The sequence below is a fragment of the Anas platyrhynchos genome, chromosome 1 (assembly GCF_047663525.1).
Source record: "Anas platyrhynchos isolate ZD024472 breed Pekin duck chromosome 1, IASCAAS_PekinDuck_T2T, whole genome shotgun sequence".
NCBI classification, from domain to species: domain Eukaryota; kingdom Metazoa; phylum Chordata; class Aves; order Anseriformes; family Anatidae; genus Anas; species Anas platyrhynchos.
Genome location: NC_092587.1, coordinates 203,378,480 through 203,397,230, shown reverse-complemented (window position 1 = coordinate 203,397,230; position 18,751 = coordinate 203,378,480). Strand labels below are relative to the sequence as shown.

General features: G+C 42.8%; 1 protein-coding gene across 17 annotated transcripts in view; it reads right to left on the bottom strand.

Moving 5' to 3' along the window:
* Positions 1-18,751, bottom strand: part of TENM4 (teneurin transmembrane protein 4) — a 1,639,674-nt gene that overhangs the window by 202,699 nt on the left and 1,418,224 nt on the right. For 13 of the 17 annotated variants that reach the window (XM_072032862.1, XM_072032864.1, XM_072032863.1 and 10 more), the window contains 2 exons: positions 6,937-7,189; positions 1,614-1,712 (listed from right to left, as the gene is read on the bottom strand). In XM_072032862.1, the coding sequence (XP_071888963.1) occupies positions 1,614-1,712; positions 6,937-7,189 (352 nt within the window). The remainder of the gene's footprint in view (positions 1-1,613; positions 1,713-6,936; positions 7,190-18,751) is intronic. The other 4 variants (XM_072032873.1, XM_072032878.1, XM_072032875.1 and 1 more) reach the window with 1 other exon arrangement.

Sequence of the window (18,751 nt, the reverse complement as noted above, 5' to 3'; positions counted from 1 at the left end):
CATTGATCACTGCATGAGAGCGTTTTTTTTTTCGTATTGCATCGCTGAATGGAGATGGGGGGGAGGAGAGCTTAAGCCATTCCGTAGCACCCAAATTGTCACAGAGGGGAACATTCACACTGCCTCCACCTGGATGAGGGGATGGCTGAAAGCATCAAATCCAGAGCTTGAGTCTTGCCTGCAGGCAGCGGGGAGAGGCCCCTGCTTCTACAAAGCACCTTAGTTTGATGCCTCTTTTTTAAAAGTGTGAATTACTGTCAAAGGCAACAGCGTTTCCTGTCCGGTGACACGTTGGGAGGCGCCGTGTTTTGCCCGTTACTGCAACCGCAGCCTGAGAGCCAGCCCATGAGGACTCATGAAACCGCAAACAAAAACCACTGCAGCCCATGAGCTCCTGAAATGAAATGTCCCGATGGGAGTTCCTTCCATGGGGATCCTGAACGGAAAACCTGCTTTGGGTGGGACGTGATGAAGTGCAAGGCATTCCAGTTGTGGGAATGAAATTTGGGAAAGGGATCCGACTCTCCTCTCACCATGCTGATGTCGAACACAAATGCTGCTTGTGAGGACTGAGAAGCAGCCCCCCGTACAGTTTGCACCTTCTGCTGTGGTTTATGGGGCCGGACTTGCAGCCAGCATAAATCAAATCAGCATGGATCCGAGGGAGTCAGTCGAGCCAGTGGATTATACCAGACGTGACTCTCTTTTCCCCTTGAAGTCACTCGTGCAGTCACGGGGAGAAATGTCACATGCAGAAACATCACCATGCAGAAAAGCCACGGATTTGTGCGGGATAAAGTGACATATAATTCTGCGAAACAGGTGTTTGTACTATTACAGCCATGGTTTTATGGGTACTCAAAGCATGGCTGCTGAGCATTAGAGAAAGATTCATTATTTCTACTAATGCTCTACATCAAAACATTCATTTGGACAAGGACTCAGATACTTTTCTGTGCTTCAGGAAGTATTTGTTTAGGGAGATGTATCTGGTCTGAGCAAAGAGGTACCTGCAGTGTTCGAGCACATCAATTAGATCTTCAGTTAAAGGCGGCTACCAAATTAGAAAGTCCCACTACAAGAGTGACATTTTTGGCACTGTCATGTTAAAAGCTGTTTATAACTTAAAAGTTAAGAGATTAAAAGTTAAGTAAAAATGTCAGAATGGGCGGCTGAGTCAAAATCAAAGGCTCAGTTTAGATACCACTAGTAGACACTCTGTACCTTTTGTATGATAAGGCACATGAAAAATACCAGCTTAACAATGAAAGATCAGGCTGCCAGCACAATAACGGTTTAAGATCATTATCAAAATTAAATTAATCTGGGTTTATATGGGACTCGGAATTGCTGTAGGTACTTCTTACTAATGCAATGACTTTCAAAACAAGGGGAAAAAAAAGCAAATGGAATGCTGTGGATCACTAGCATATTAATGAGCCTGCCATTAATATGTACAGGACACATTGCTCCAGAACCTCATTTTTTTAAGCCATTTTGGAAGAGGCCAGCAATGGTGTTGCCCTTAAACATCATGGATGTGACCAAATGCTTTCATGCAAGGATCATGATGACTGTACAGTAAACAGGAAGACCACGTAAGTGTCACATACCCATCATTGTAAGCACCGTCATGTCGGGAGGAGGTGAGAATGTCCATCTCAATGAGGTTGTCCTGCAATGTCTCTAGGAATGTCTGCTTTGCTATGTTTCTACATACATATGGAAACATGAATGAAGCCAGTGAGTCATGCATATATGAAGTGTGATCTTATAAACCACAATGGTTATAGTGCAGTTGTGCATGGAATTAGAATGATGGACCATATATTTATATGTATAAGATGCTACACATATACATATATAGCTTCTCAGAATGTTCACTTCTCTCTATACACAGCATTTATATGCATATACACACACATAAGCACACGCCCATGTGCGTGTATAAAAAAAAGTTGTCTTTGTTCATTTCACATTATTTATTGCCAGTGACACATGCAACCTTCTGAAGTGCTGGATTCAGAAAACTAGATTTCAATCCAGCACGGCTGTAACCTTGTTATGCTCCTGCATCTGAGTTATTGTTACTCTGAAAAGGCACACCACAGTCTCTGTCTCATTGTGGCTGATACCTTGGTAGCACTGCTCAATCCAACATCCTCATGGATCTCCAGTAAAAATCTGCCACTTTTTTTTTTTTTTGCTTAAGTTTCAGTTTTGCATTTGAGAACTCTTTCATTACTAACTTGATGAATTTGTTTTTCTCTGTGGACCAATGAGAGCTTCGTATTTAGAAGTTTCCAAATGCAGGTTTTGCTTAGCAGGAGCATTCAGAATAAAAAAAAAAAAAAAAAAAAAAAAGGCTTTTGGTGATAAGCAGGTAGAAGTTGGAAAAAGCTTATGCTGCAACCCAAATTCCAATAGCAGAATACTGGCTGTAACCTGGATAATCCAGGCAATAGGTGAGATATACAGGTCCCGCAGGTGAAAAAGCCTGGGTTTGATTTTGCACACAATAATGGTATTTTGCAATATCTGGCCTCCCCGGCACGTACTCCGATGATTCACATTTCGACCTATATATACTGAACTGTTTTGTACTTTTAGAGGAGAATAGCAGGAACACAAAGAATTAAGTCAGAGGCACAGCTGGGAACAGATTGTGTCTTTCTCACCTTCAGGCTTGGTTCTCAGGACCTGACAAAAGAACATTCTTCCCATCGTCTTTAAAACAAAAACCAGTCCTGATTTTGCCCATGCCTGTTTTCAGCATCAGAACTGAATCTAAGCCTGAATGTGAATAAATCCCCTGGCCAAAACTAGCAAAAGGAACGTAACAGCATTGTGACATTTTATCACTTATGCAGGATTAAGCGCTTACAGGATGTAAGTGACATGATGTGAACTCAAACGAGAACTCCTCTGTCAAAGAAACTGGATTCGGGTAATGTGCTATACCAAGGGAAACCAGCCCTGTCACATTATACAAACCTTGATACCGTCTCTTCTGAAATGTCCTTAACCTTCATATTCATTTCTACCTCCTCCTCTTCCTGCTGCTAATGCCAGCACTTGTTTTGTTCAACCCACTGCTTCTGGAGGCCTCTGGGCTGCTTTGACAGCACGGATCTACTCCTTAATGTGAATGAAAGTAAAGTGACTCCTATTCCTAGCTTCGGAGTAAAGTGGACTGACATGCATGAGCTGTGTGCCATAGCACTCGAGACATCCCCAAGCGTTTGCTGCTTCCTCACATTCCCTAGGAATGCAGGAAAGGTTGGATGTTGAATTCAACACAAAAGGAAGCAGCGGATGCGCATGCACCGAGCGTTTAATGGGTAAGAGGCAAGGCACCTAGGGACACGCTGATCAATAGGAGTTGATCAGAAGTTAAAATCCATGTCAGATTGGGTCCATGAATTTCGGTTGCGGATTGTCAATAAAGCGGAAGGGGTGAGGGTTACATAATTGTATAATGTGTGGATGTGTAACAGCGAGGCGGCTGGGTCACTGATGGGACTAATGCATGACTGTCCTCACCGAGGGCTGCACAAATGCTGCTCCTTTGGAGATGACCTGTGAAGAGCTGCCTGTTTACAAACCACTCTCCCTTCTCACTATGAGTTGTGGTGGCAGGAGCTGACCTTACGTGATTGCCACGTGAAATTTCCTGGGAATGGAAGTCCCCTGCAAGCTGTTGGTTTGTCAACCAAACGTCCGTCTAGTTGGCATTTATTTGCTCCTTGCAAGGTCAGATGTAAAGGAACAGAAAGGATGCCACAGAAGAAGGAAGAGCGAGAAATAAATATGGGGAGAACTGACTTACCTGTCAGGAGGGAGTGCTGAGCAAAGATCTTCTCATCACAACCTTGATAATATATTGCTTTTAAAGCAACAAAAAAGGGAGCAGACAGGAAAAGAAAGAGGAAGAAGGAGAAACAGAGAAAAGGGAGTAAAGGGAAACTAAAGAAGAGGAGGGAGAGAAGAGGAGGGGCTCTTCCTCTAGCAACATAAAGTTTTCGGATATAGGGTATGGTTATCGTGTCAGTTGTATACTTGTACTACACATCTCTGCTTGCGTTTGCGTTACATGATGGAAATTTCCAGGCAGTGACAAACCACCCTAATTTTCCAGTTCTGAAAACTGCCTGCAGTCCACAACAGTCAAAGTCAAGCCTCTTCAAACTCTGGGGTGCTTAAAAATCTGTAACTGTAGGCACGTTTCACAGCCTGTGACAAACTCTGTTTAAAAGACGTGGCTTTTTCTTCGTGTTTGCTCTCTCTGTTGACTAATATGGAATTCAAAAAAAAAAAAAAAAGGGATATTCAACAGAAATACAATTCCATTTTTGACATGAGATTACTATAATCTCCTATTGCTATACTTCAAAGGCCTTAATTCTTGGATTAATGTCTCTTGGTCAGGATTTATTTCTTACATATTGGACATTTTATTCTCTTAGGTGGAAGTCTTTTTTTTTTTTTTCTTCTTATTTTGGTTCTAAAAGTCTTTGCAGTGGGGAAGGTCAGCTTCATGAAAGAGGTGAAACGGGGCATCCAAGTTTGCCAAACAGAAGCTTGGCCTTTTACATCTGCAGACATCCCACCAAAGGAAATGGAAGATCTCCGCACGTCGGAAAAGAAGATTATTAGAGCAGAGATTTGTCTCAGATTTACCAGTCATCTATGCAGCGCAGCCTCTGCATTATGACAAAATTATAGCATGCTTTATTTTCTTAATGTTTGTTTAGTGAAGGAAAAAAAAGTCTGTCATGCTCTGTGAATGTGCTCATTTGCAGTTCAGCATACTTTTCCAACACGTTCGTCATCTGAAGGGATACTGGGCTACATTACGCCCTTCCATCCAGTGTGTCAAAAGCCACATCGGTCTCTAAATGACCTGTTTTCTACTTAATATAATAGTTAAATTGAGGGTCAATTACAAATATGAGTGATTTGTGATGCGAGTGAAATCCTTAAATGATGCAGAAGGATTTCTTCATGCAAGTAGACCTCCAAAGTCTAGTTGGGTTAGGGATAATAACAGAGATAATGACAACCCAACTTGCTGAAAGAACGGTCTGCTTCAGCTCCTGAAAAATGTTCATCCCCAATGTTTTCATGGGGAAGAAATAAGGACAGTCTTTAAGGATGTACTTGTTTATAATTTAACATGTATTGTTGAGGACTAGCCAGATAATTGTTCTGTCTACAATCTCCTGCATTTATTAATACGTGGTAGGGTTGTTCCTCCATCTCATCCTCTCATCAACACCAGAAGTGGACAATTGGTGGCAGGATGTTTTCATAAAAGAGTTTTTATCTCTGACATTCCTCCAGCAGTCAAGATATTCCCTCTCAATGGAATGTGATGTGTTCGGAGAGACTCTGGTCAGATATGAGGATGTCTTGGCACTATTCAAACAGTGAAATATCTCTTCTCTGACAAATTTACATCCTGGTTTAGAAAAAGGTATGAGGGATGCTGCAGAAATGTAAAAGATTACTCAACTAAGGGCTGCAATACTTTTTTCAAAAGAAACAATACATGAAAGTCAGGCCTTGGGTATGTATGCTCAAGAATTAGGAAGACAATATAATTACTGAAATTGTTGCCAAATCACACTCGCAGTAATTGCTTATAATTTTGTCTTAATCTTGTGGAGCCAGCTTCTTAGTTCGGTCTTTTTAATCAAGCAGTTGCCGAGAAATTAATTATCCTTAAATGCCATAAAATGTTAGATTGAGGTCTGTTTTGGAAGTTTCAGGGGGCCAGCAGATACAGCTACTTCTCTAGGAAATCGACAGTCATTAATTTTTAAAAAATATTTTCTTAGCAGAAGTTGGCAAAACTGGGCACAGCTTGTCCCAGGATACAGACACAGCCACCACTGATCTCGATGAGATTCCCACAGGCAGTGAAGCAACAGCTTTGGTCCTTGGCTCGGTTTTCAGTCAGTTTTTGCTGCCTAAAATCTTTCTTGTTGGTTTGAGAAGGCAAGTCAAACAAGGCAAAAAGGCAGCTAAGTCAATGTGCAATGTTTGGCCTAGAAGACCTCCCCAGACTGAAGAGGACACTGTGTATGGGGCTAAAAGATCCAGCATCTCCAGGGGCTTCTCTGTACCAAAGGAAATGATGAAGCAAAACCTCCGGAGAATGTGAAAACAGTGTTTCAAGTGGGACTACTGGAAGATGCCCTCCTGATCAGATGGAAAGACTGAAGCTGTGGGGGAATGACAACTCCCCTTTCCAGAACCTACCTATCAGGAAAAAAAGCCTAATCAAAGCTATCAACTAGATAAACTCAGTGCACTCTTCCCACACCCTTGGTATGTTGCATAGGTGGTGAAGTATTTAAAAGCTAAATGGAAGCATCATTAATTGACTAATGTGTTGCTACCCAGTGTTGTTTGCTTGCTGGAGAAGTGTTGTAGAGTAGTAAAATGCAGCAGCTGACTTCTCCTCAGTAGGTAAAACAAGATCATCCTTTCCTAAATGACGTACTACAAGAGCATCTGCTTGATGAGGCACAGCTAGAAGGCTAAATCTTTTCAATATATTGACTGATTTCGGTTTCTTAAATAGGATATTGATTTATCCTATGACACAGGAAGAAAAAATATTAAGGGAAAATTAAAAAAAAAAAGAAGAACATTTTAATCTGTGATCCTGATTCCAATTTTAAATGAGGAAAAAAAAAACCTTACAAGCAGCTGTTAAAATATAATACTTTTAGTTTATGAAAGAAGAGCAATTTCCTCTTCTCCTAGTCCAAATAAAAAAGACACAAGGAATAATAAACAGAACTCAAAATATATCATCTAAAGACCAGCTCACAAACCAAACAGCTACCTATACAGATGCACATATGTTCATAACATCCTCAGCACACGCAGGCAGAGCACTGTAAAGTACTAAAGACAGTGACTTACCTAGTCTCCAGTGGGATGTTGCTGTTAAGTAACCAGTTGTCCTGAGCATGGGCTGGTTCTTGAGTGCTGGCTGGTTGTTCTCCAGAAAGAGAGTGGTCTGTGGGAGCTGGGCTCGGGTTGCTGCGAGGAGTGAAGTTCCCTCTGTTCAGGGAATTGATGGAGGCAGCGTGATGTTGATTTGGGGTGTGAGCATGGGATATCGGAGGCGGTGGAGTTCTGAGTCTCGAATGGTTTTGAAGATTTGGAGGATGATCTAAAACAGAAGTGAAATATTTTTAAGGTCCATGATCTGAGTTACTCCATACCAGACTCCTTTCCGTGCAGGCACTTCTAAAATGTAGACAGGCTGGGATGCCACATATCCTAAATCAAACTCAAAAGGCTAACTTCGACTTGCTCCATATGTCCTAATGACACATGCATTGATCCACTGGCTGGCTGGAGAAATACTTCGGTTTCATGCAAGAAAGTTATGAAAGCTTAAAGCGCTGCAAAAAGGCTGTCCTGACAGCCAAGTTAACTCCGATGAACAACTGCAGGTTGCAAACTGCAATCTATCTGTGACACTGATTTGTGATAAAGCATGAAAAATACAACCAGGCTGGATAGATAACACTTAAGAGCAGTTTTATGATGGATATACAGCTCCCAGTGAAGTTTGTTCTGCCTGTTTTCCCCGAGAACTTTCAATAGTTAAGCCAAGACGAGGACTGAGAATACGTTTAATCATAGACTGAGTTTAGGGAAGGCCATAAAACTGTGTCAGGATCATACAATTTAACAAAATCCAATAGTTTGTATTGTTAGATACGTGCTCAAACTGAGTAAAAAATGCATACGGCATGAAAACAGAGGTGTCAGGAAAATGAAACAACGTATAGTGAAGAAAGATGTAAAGAATAGCTGTGGTTATTAGTGATAGAGCTGCTCGAATAAAACTCCAGATCCTATTGTTGTTAGCCAGGAGTCTGAAGGAGGGAGATTAAGGAAGGCAAATGCTTAGAGAAGACCAACCTGGTGCTGATTATATCGGTGTTTTTAGTTTAGTGACTAACCATTTCTACGTGTTTTCTGGAAATGAAGACAAACTAAAATGTTTGATGGAACTCGAGGGAGATAGACAGCTCAGGAGATGGGATACAGAAACTTGCTCCTCTCTGACATTAGTGGTTTTATGACTGTAAGTTAGTGATACACAACACTTATCTGATGCTTTATCTGGGGAAAAAAAAGTATCCATCTGATACTTACCAGCCACACTTCACGAAAAACTAACACTCATTTACTCTCTAATTAGAAAGCTCAGGATTGAATGAACTGTACACGGTCCTAAATTACAATGAATGGTATCAAAATTACCATGGCATTTAACGACACCTATGAAATCTGGATTAGGATCTAAATCTTGGATTCAGGGGAAAGTATTTACAAAATCTCTGTAGCCTCTTGAATATTTGGACACATAAGAGAAGATTTAAAGGTGTGAGAGATGCATCCCATCCCTTTTCTCCTCACCCTATGTCGACTCAAACTGTCTTGTCATTAGCTATGGCTGATGAAACCAAAACCTGAGGGTGATTTAGGTATAGTCTAGCAAAACAATAGAAAATATTAATTATGGAGATGCCATTCTGTTATCTACATGTAGTTACATGGAAAACACATGTCTACCTTTGGCCTGTTTAAGATAGACATGGGAATGGGGTTACGGATTTCACAGGGAGAAATGAATGCTTCTAGGATCCATGATACCCTATAACCTGGAGAAGGTCATAGGATATCTTACAAGTGCTGTTCACCCTGTTGTGTATCAATGACAACAGACGGTAATCAGCTCAAAGAGAAGCCTACATTTGGACAGACAAATTCTTCCCAGGAATTCAAAGGTCTGGCTCAGCAAAGCTCACCCAGCATTGAACATGCCATCTTGGCCTCTGATCCACGGCCAGCAAGCCCTGCCAAATTCTGTCCAGCAGCCAGCACACTAAAAGTAAGGGAAAAGCAGCCACCACGGCCAGTACAGATGAGGAATATCGGGACTGAACCAGGTCTGACAGCAGTTCTGCAGCACCACACGAACCAAGGCATCCAACCGCCCTTGCCCTGGATGTTATCGCCGACTGTTGCTTAAACGGAGCCTAAATGAGCACAGAGGTGGTAAAAACAACCGTGGGGAATCCTGCTGCTGGCTTCCTTACGGCAGTGACTCATTTTCCCCCTTGAGAGGCAGCAGCTATGGCTGTTGGCTAAGCCGCTGTGTGAGACAGAAGGAAGGGAGGAAAAAGAGGGAAAAAAGGAAAAGGGAGGAAAAGGGAGAGAGCACGCAGTGTGAGCTGCAGCCTGGGGAGCAGGACAGGGCAGATAGGAGCAGCTTATTAATCCCAGGTGGAGGGAGATGGACGTGAGCAGAGGATTTCCAGTTTCTGGGGCTGTCAATCTCTCACCTTTCATGAGAACTTAATTCATCCCAGGAAAAATGCCTCGTCTAATCAGGAGCAACAGCCCAAAAAGTAGACAAGTCCAGTTGTTCACGCTTTCATCACGGCTGAGATGAATGCTGTGGGCAAACGGGTGAATCCTGGAAAAGGCAGTGGGCGTTTTGTGACGTTCTCCCACTATTGTTGGACTTCTCCTGCCGGGGACACCGCTTTCAGACTGAGTCAGAGCCCATTTCCCCCCATCTGCTCTGTAAATCCCAATTTGCTCCCTATTACTGCAGACACATTGCAGATGCTATTATGGATAATGCTTTTGAATCAAGTGAAAATGTGTCATTTTCGTGCTCTATTTGCATACCCTAGGTGATTTCTCTGCTAAGTAAAGACAGCACATCTATCTTGCTCCGGTCCGTGATTTTTCATAGGATTTTATAGCTTATATTTCTTTTTTTCTGACAGGTAGGTTGCTTTTCCTCCCAGAATATTCTTAATTTTATTCATATACAAATTCTGAACACTTATGTCATGTCAAAGCATCGCTACATTTAATATACCTCGACTTGGATTAGCAGCTATCTCCCTTGCCTTACAACCTTTTTTTTTTTTTTTTCTCCTTTTCAAGCTGAGGAACATGAGAAAAGAGGTGCGGATGGAAGCACGAGCTATAAAATCTTCCTCCCCAAAAACACTGCAGCCATGCAGGATTTCGTAGGTGCGACAAAACTATCAAGGTTCTTACCCTGTGTGGTCACCAACGATCCCATTGGCTTTGCAGTCAATAAGGGAATCCCACAAAGTGCATTCATCCTTGATTTCCTAAAAATTGCAACTGCCCCTTTGTTTAAACATCCCCTCTTTAATTCGTCCCACAGTTTTTGAGTGATAATAAAGTGTGTGGTTTCCATGCAGGACGGAGAACCTTCATGCTGGCTGCAGTGCTTCTCTTATCTCCCAGCACTGGGAAGATGCTCTCGTTATCCTATTACAGCTGCTTAGGCAGCACTGCATTTCTCAGATCCCATTGCGTAGGAAGGGGAGAGGGGAAGTCAGATAAAGCCTTCTACGTCTAACAGCAAACCTTTATCGGGACGAGAAAACCACAGAAACTCAGAATGCTTTCTAGAGAAGCCAGACTTTGTGGCTTCTGCCCAAATTGTATTAGATTTCCTCAGACATTTTAAAATCAAGGATGAGATAGCAAACCATGACTGCTCGGCAGTTATCCTGGCTCCCTTAAAACCAGATAATTTTCTACACTTCCATTCTTGCAGTTTTCCTCTTTGGTTTCCAAAACACCATGGATTTTATCAGGATATCGAGACTCTTACTTGCTGTTGGCATCCCCATGGAAGACCTGATGTATATTATTCAGAAAGAGCAGGTAAGCTAACAAAGCATAGAGAAATATAAATAAATGAGTGAACAAATTCGAACAGAGCCATGCAACCCAGTCCCTGGGAGGATTTGTGCCTTGAAAGACCCCAAAGGGATCTGTAAGTAGTAAAGGGGTCCTCACACCCCTTGATGCCATGTGCCAGTGATGCAGGGTCCCAGGGACAGAGCTCAGTTTCTCCAGAAGATCGGCTGCCACCGAAAAATTCTGAACAGCTCAGAGCTTAATGAGCCCCCCTGTAAGCTTCCTCTTCTCTAATGGGTCTCCCAAGTGTGTCAGAGATGAAGGATGCCAGTATTCAAATGTAATGAAACACTGCAAATCCGATCTGAAAAACACCCAAAGAAATCAAGGCGCTATTATGTCGCTCGCTTGTTTGTTTGTTTGTTTGTTTGACCATTAAAATGTCATTGCCTACCAGCGGCTTGGTAACCACAGATGAAGCAGAGCTGAAGGATAACTCGGTTAATGAAGCTTGTCCTTGGCACATATTAGCGAGCCTTGACAGAAATCTGTGAGTGAAGGATTGAATCAATGGGAACCATAAAAAGATTGCCAGCGAGGAGCTATTACGGCAACATTTGAATAAAAGGTCTGAACCCTTTGTTCTTTTTCTTTTCCTTAATCTTTAATGAGCAGTACTGTTTTGAAGTTAGCTTATGCAACAATTACACTTTCTAATTCATTAAGTTTTGGGATTGGTTTTGAGGCATCTGTAACAACCTAAAAGTGAAAAATACATTCTCACTTTCTTTCTTTCCCCTGCTTGCCTAATTTCCACACTTGCCTAATTTTGGGTGGGCTATAAAGGACCGAGGTGGGTCTTCCCCAGCACCTTTTAGGGGGCACTAAGTTTAATGATAAAACAGCTTACCAGAAGCAGGCTCTCTAGCAGACGCATGGCAAGCTGATAACGGCATGTGCAGAATGAACAGCAAGCAGAATATTTAACCCCCGAGCTGGCAGATAACATCAAAATAAGAGGAGAAGGATCAGAAGGGGGAGACCAAGTGGCTGCCTGCTCAGCTGGTGCCTTGGTGCCGGCTGGTGACAGCCAGGATTTTCTCCTCTTTGACTCCAGATGAATGTGCAAGAGGTGGACGGGGCTGCAGAAAGGTGCCACGGGGGTACCTGGGGCTGAAACAGGTCACTCAGGATTCAGATGTTTGTTCTTCCCTCATTGACACTTAAAAAATGGAATTAGTGGTACAATTTGAAGGTCTTCCTTAAATTCCAGATGACTGAATTTCTCCTTAAGAAGTAGATCCACTGAATTTGACTTCAGACTGGCTTCTCCTACCATCAAGAGGAGTGTTTGTGCCACGCTGTGAAATGCATCTTTTGCTCTAACAACAGCTTGTGCTGCTGGTTTTCAAAATAGAAAGCGACAAAATGACACCGAATCATAAAAGAAAACACAGAACCGATGCATAATCTCCAGGAAATAACAAAACCCTGATAGAAAAGCTACCTTGATGTGCTTTTTTCTCTCTTATTTTAAGTAACTGCATAACAGGGAGCTGCTGTTACACCAAGGGCTCTCACCAGAGAAAAGCACAGTCCTCACCAGGAGCCGAACATCTGCAGCATACACATCCTGCTTCTGAGAGATTCCTGGTCTGAAGAGTTTCCCATTTGGGTTTTCAGTCCCTTTCTTGTATCTCACTGGTGTTTTCCCATGCTGTATGCATAGGCACGCACCCATTTAGGTTTTTGTATGATTAAGTCCTAAGGAAAACTTTCCAGTGCACCCCTGAGTTGTAAATTTGTGCAGCCCTTTGTCCAGAAAAATCCTGGAAAATTGGAAACTATAGAATGAGAGAAAATGGATGCAAACAGTTCAGAGTATTTCTCTAAACATGTAAATCAGACAGGGAGTGTGAAACCAGTCTTGCAGACAGACTGTAACCAGTAGCAAGTGGAAATGGGGGAGCTAGAAACCAGCCAGCACCCTGCTTTACTGTTTGACAAGTTTAGGCTCTGTAAGCTTTGAGGACTTAATTCTGAAACGTTTCCAGGTTACTCCTCTACTTAAGCAATTGAATTTGTTTAGGTGAACTTCACCAAAACCCAGGCTCGTCCGGATGGTGTAAGTGCACATGTAAAACTAGTCGAAGCTCCTTCTCTAGCTGCACAAATTAACACTTCATTCGTTTTACTGTCTGCAGAAAACAACAGGTGCACCACATCAAGCCCAAACAAGCCATCTCCTCAGTATTTTTCTCCTCCAATGTGTACATTACACGCAAACTCTCCTCTCAAGTGCCAAAGTGCCTTTGCAAAAGCAAAATATTGACTTTTGGGGTTGAAATCAATTTTTTGCTTGATGCTAGGCTGTCAAGCTTTGGCTCTACACAGCCAACGAGAGCTCTGGGTGGTTTTTTTTTCATCAGTATGCATCTGATTGAATTGTACGCCCTACAAGTAATGCTTTTAAAAAGGTCTGTGTCACTGCAAAGGGATGTTATGCTGACTTTTAACCCGTGGTGTCCATTACCGAAGTTAATAAAAGGGCATCGCAGCCCACTAAAAACAAGGCAGAGGCTTACGATTCGGGCTCTGACAGTTTATGAAGAATCATTAGCTTAAACACAGGGCAAGGTAACGAAAGAAATGAAAAAAAAAAGTGTCTGGCAGAGTGCAATGAGTTGCTTAAACCTAAATAACATATTGGAGTTCTTAAATAAATGACTGGTAACATGGGAAAGTACCCTCTGGAGTGCACAAGTAAGCAAATTTGCTTGCAGCCCTGGAGACCTTGCATTTGGTGCTGGGATTGCTAAAAAGGAACAGCTTTAAACCCTCTGATAGTGTAAACGGGAGGCATTGGTAGCCTTTGGAGGCTCAAAGCACTGAATTTTGGGACTGTGGTGTAGGCATATAACCAAACTAAACCTATGCTTACTTACACGTGATGGTGCAACACGACAGCTCCTTCCCTTTCCTCAAACCTGTGTGCATCTCTGGGGGGATGCTGTGGTCACCCACACTGAGCTCTGAGCCCTCAGGTGTGGGTGCTGGGTCTGGAGAGCTGCAGATCCCACTTTTAATCTGCTGGAGGATGCTCAGATCATTTCGCCGTGAGTGACCGGTCTCTGATTCCATCATTTCACAGCAAAGCGCTTATGGAATATGACGTGCTGTGGCGCAGCACAATGCCAGCAAGCACTAACGCTTTTAATTATTTACTCCGAAGAAAAGGGGAAATTTTGTGTTGGCAGCAACTGAAATAAACTATTTCCAGGCTTCGCTGGAGAGGTTTTGGTGTCTGTGGACCAACCTCTCCACACGGGCTGGCGGCAGAGGCGGTGTGCCAGGCCCTCCTTTGTTACCCTCTCCCTCCTTTTAACTTTGTTTCGCCGCCTTTAAAGTCCCAACAAAGCCCTGGCTGTGAAATACCTCCAAAGCCCAACATCCACTGGTGACAATTCCATCTGACAGCTGCGGCGACGTCGCGTCTGTCACAGTGATTAATACCTCCCCCCCGCCCCAGCCACTGCGCACACAAAAGCCGGCCGATTTCCTTGGGTGAAGACCATGGGTGCAGTTAAGTGTAAAATCTCCCTGCACAGGTGGAAAACCTTATTCCCTTCGGCGCAGGAATCTGATTTGTGAGAGCTGGGCTCCGTGACCTTTCCCTTCAGGTTCTATTTGACATTCTCTGAAGCACGGTGGCAGGAGGCTGCGCTCCAAATAACTCTGAAACAGACATAAAACTTTTATATTTTTATTAACACTTGCAGAGGCCACTAAAAGAAAATCAAAACTATGAATCTGTCAAGGCACTCCGGTAGCGCTGCGCTTTGTTCAAAACACCACCGTGATGGAAGGGCAGTGTGGTTTATCCTGGGTGTACGTTTGTCTGTCTATTCATAACACCTCCACTCCTAAATATCTCAGTGCCAATTAAAACAGCTCCTCTGGCAACGCGCTTCTGAGAGGAACTATTTAAGATGGCAGTCTCATTTATCCAACTCTTTTTTTTTTTTTTCCTTTTCCATTCTATGATATAAATCTCCCCCATGTAACAAATAAATATGAACAGAACTATAAAAATGCATGCATCGAGCACTGATAGATCACAAAGAGATTTACACACATTCTGATATTATTTTTTCATCTTTTCATTCTGAATGTGCCTTTGTATCTGTCACAGTTGTGTATATATGTATAGAGCACTATAAAGACAGAGAAACCACATTATAGTTAAAGGATTTTGGTCTTTTATTCATTTTTGCTCTTAACTTTTTTTGGTTGTGTACCAGGAGGCATTGCCTTTACTGGCATCACACATTAAAGTGCTGCTTGCTGCCCATCAGCTTTCATCTCAGTGAACGGGTTAATTTAAAAGGAATAAATAAAAAAAGACTCTGGTAGAACAAAAGGACTGCCCTAGGTTTTCTGTACAAATTTGCAAGAAAAGTGTTTCGGAATTATTCTTTGCAATATTGGTGTTTATTTTGGTTTTCTCCTCTAGAGGAGAAACTGAGGAAAAACCAGGCTATAAAGCAGTTACTGCCAAACGCACGAGATCAGGTCTGAAAGAGACATTTCTATTCCTGCAATCCATACTTCGTAGATGTAAGTCTACAAGCTGTCCCACAGTGAAACTGTTGCTGGATTACCATTAGCTCTAAATACGCCAGCGGGGAGATTTTCAGGGGCACCAACAGCAGTGAGGTGACATGTCCCACTCGGACCTACAGCACCGTGGCACCGTGCCTGCCACTCAGTGACTTCTGTCACCTCAAAGGCTCCACCATGAAAATTTTAAACCCAAGCCCTGAATTAACACAAGTAGTGCAGCCCTCTGAAGCCAGGCAGTTAGCTCATTTAATAATGTGCTTTGGAAATGCAAACTCCTCGCACTACCCGAAGTCCAATATTAGCTGACGGGTCCCTTAGCATGTGGCTGCTCAGGAGAGTGGCAAGGCGCTCAGATAACACTCTGGCACGAAGCGTGCGACTTAAAAGCTCGCTCAGATTATCACGAACGATGAATCTTCCAAGGTTCTTTTCATTACTTTCTGCAAGTGCTCTTGACATTCTCCGAAGCGGCTTAGGCGCCTCCTAGAAAAATGTCAAAATAAAGTAATAATTTTCCTATAATATTGTTCAACAAAACGTGAGGACGGCGTGATTCAGAAATTAAGATCGGCGATTTCTGAAGATGGTGCACTCATGCACACACCTTACATTACCAAGGGCTTCATCGTGATGAAAACAATAAACAGGGATTTTGTGTGTGTGCTGTCAAAGAACTAGAGGTAAAACAGCCGGTGTTTGCAGAAAGACCCTCCAATATCCTACCAACACATGTTTCAGCTACCTGTGAAGCTTCTCTTGCCAACGTTGGTATTTATTCACTAAGCAGCACAATTTATGCTGGCTGCAGGCTGGAAGCATTCGCCATAAAACTCATAGGCCTGCTAACTCTTTTTAAACAGAACAGATCAAGTTCAGTCTGAAGTTGTATTAAAACACTGCCTCGCTTTTTTAAGGCTGATCTTGGTAAAACCACCCGGCACGGCTCTGTCGGGGTGACACAACTTTGTGATTTAATTACGGAGATGATCATAAAGATACATTCTGGTACCTGTAACTCAAGAACTCCGTCTGACCAAAGGGGTTTTTTTGTTCCCTCCGTAGCCCCGCAGCCTCCCCTACCCCGCAGCTGATTGATGTATGGTCTGGAACTGGCCCATCATAAACCACAGGCTGTAAATTAAACCGTGGGATGAATAACTGGCTGGAGGGTTTGAGGAATGCTAACATAGCACATGTTATTCAGTCTACTGTAAGGGGACTTCTTTCAAAAACTACATTTCCGAAGTACAATTACTTAATAACATGAGCTAAATGAATACTGATGGGATATTTTTAGCTCCAAGGCTTGAATTTCATGGAATACGCTTATGAATAGAGCTCCAGAATTCTTAGTTTTAGCCTAAATGGTCTTAAAGCGCATAGTTACCACGTTGATATCCAAATTATAGGGAAGAACCACGTAACTCTTCCCTGGAAGGCCCTCGTGCCTGATATGGGACAAGCCAGCTGCTGCAGGAGGGACAAAGCCCCAACTTCACTGAAGACAACTGCAAAACTCAGAAAGTAGGGCTGGAATTTCACAACTCATCTTGAGCAAAAAAAAATGCCTTAATACTTGACGGGAACTTTAATAGTGGAAACCAGGCAGGACTGCCTTTATTCTTCAGTTCCAGTGATCAAACCGTGGCAGGGACAGCCCCGTTACGGATCAAGCAGCCTGCCTTGCTGTCAGCGTAACCATTTGGAAAGCAATGCGCAGCGGCTCCCACGGAGATGCACTGCCCTTGATCTGCAGCGCAACTCCTGTATTGTCAATACTTGCCTTGATCTGCGAGGGAACTTGCTTGATGCCAGCAGCAGCTTTGTGAGCAGCGTGGGCAGTGTGTGGCTCCTGAAGGAAGTTTTTAGAAGCTGGGGATGCACTGAGATTAATCAGCGGCTGATGCCTCGCTGGAGTAAAAAAACAAATGAGCGGAGTTTGTGGGGAAGAGTCTGGGAGGAATGTTCAACTACAGCCAGAAAAAAAAAAATAATCATGTTGAAAAATTAGAAAGTTCCTATCTAGCCAGAGAATAAGAGAAAAAATGAGCCAGGGAAAGGTTAGCCTTGAAGAAAGGGTCATTGACAGAAGGACCAGGCTGTCCTTTTCTCTTCTATAGTTTTTCTTCTGAACTTTCTCTTCTCATCTGGGCCGGTCCTGATCCTTCCCCATCAGCCAAACCTGAATGATCCAAATCCTGCCAAACTGTCCTTAAAACAAGATCTTAGAAACCAGGCAGGTGGAAGTAGATGCTCAAATTTCTCTGCACCTCTCTCCTACCACCCCATACCACCCTGTTATCTTGTGGAAGACGTGCAGGCAAAGCACCAGACTGCTCCATGAAGTTAGCCCACAAAGGCAGATCTGATGGGAGATCTTGAAGGCACAGAGATGGCCTAAGCTCACAGAAAAATGCCAAGCAGCAAGGAATTTCCACTATTTCCTTCAATTTATGGTGGCAGAGCTGCCAGTCACAAAACCCAAAAACTTCTGTGTAATTGCACAGCGTTTAGTGAAGGAGTGAAGTGATATTCACCTAATTTTGGATCTGATGCTGTTATAATCATCCACCCTGAAAGCTACAAACATAAATAATATTTTTTTTTTATTGCAAAGCAACTTTCACCCTAGACTCTCCTGTTAATCTACATCATTAATTAGTTAAGAGCATCTGATAACAGGACTCCATATTAAGATGATTACGACTATAATTAAAGGAAATGTAATGATGAAAGGACCTGTGCTTGACTTGTGCATTAAAACAGTGAACCTTGAAGCAACAAACCCAAAGTTGAGCAGAGCCAAAGGTATGTGACTCGGTGCACATGAACTTATGGATTTCATTTCTCTGTGCCAGTCCTGCCTCCAGCTAGGAATATGTGTGTGTGAGATCTGAAAGATTTGGTAAACGTTTTGCTCTTGTACAGCAAAGAGATTAACACCAGAAGAGAAGAAAAACCTGAGACCAGTAAGGCATGCGGGGCTCTGTAGTGGCAATTAAAACTGGATGGCTGAGCTCCAATATTTGGGGTTTTAAAGAGGAAACTGATTTGGTTTGCAGCAAAAGGGAATCCTTCAAGATTTGTTGTCCGTTTTGGCTCCACTCTTGGTGGACACAAGCTGCATGCATCCTTTTCTTTTGGACAGATATTTGCTGAGATCAAGGCTGCACCTTCACTAAGCTTTTAAGCCCCACATGCAAGGCATGGTGGACTGGAGAATCCACATACAATGTGGTGCTGTAGTGGTAGCGTAGGGATGTTTGTGTTGGGAGGACATAGAAATTATAAGAAGAATTATGACAGACTCTTAAACAAACCTGTCAAAATGATGATAGCTTTTCTTTAGTCACTGCATATGAAGATATGGTCTTATTCAGGTAGAATGCTGCCTCCA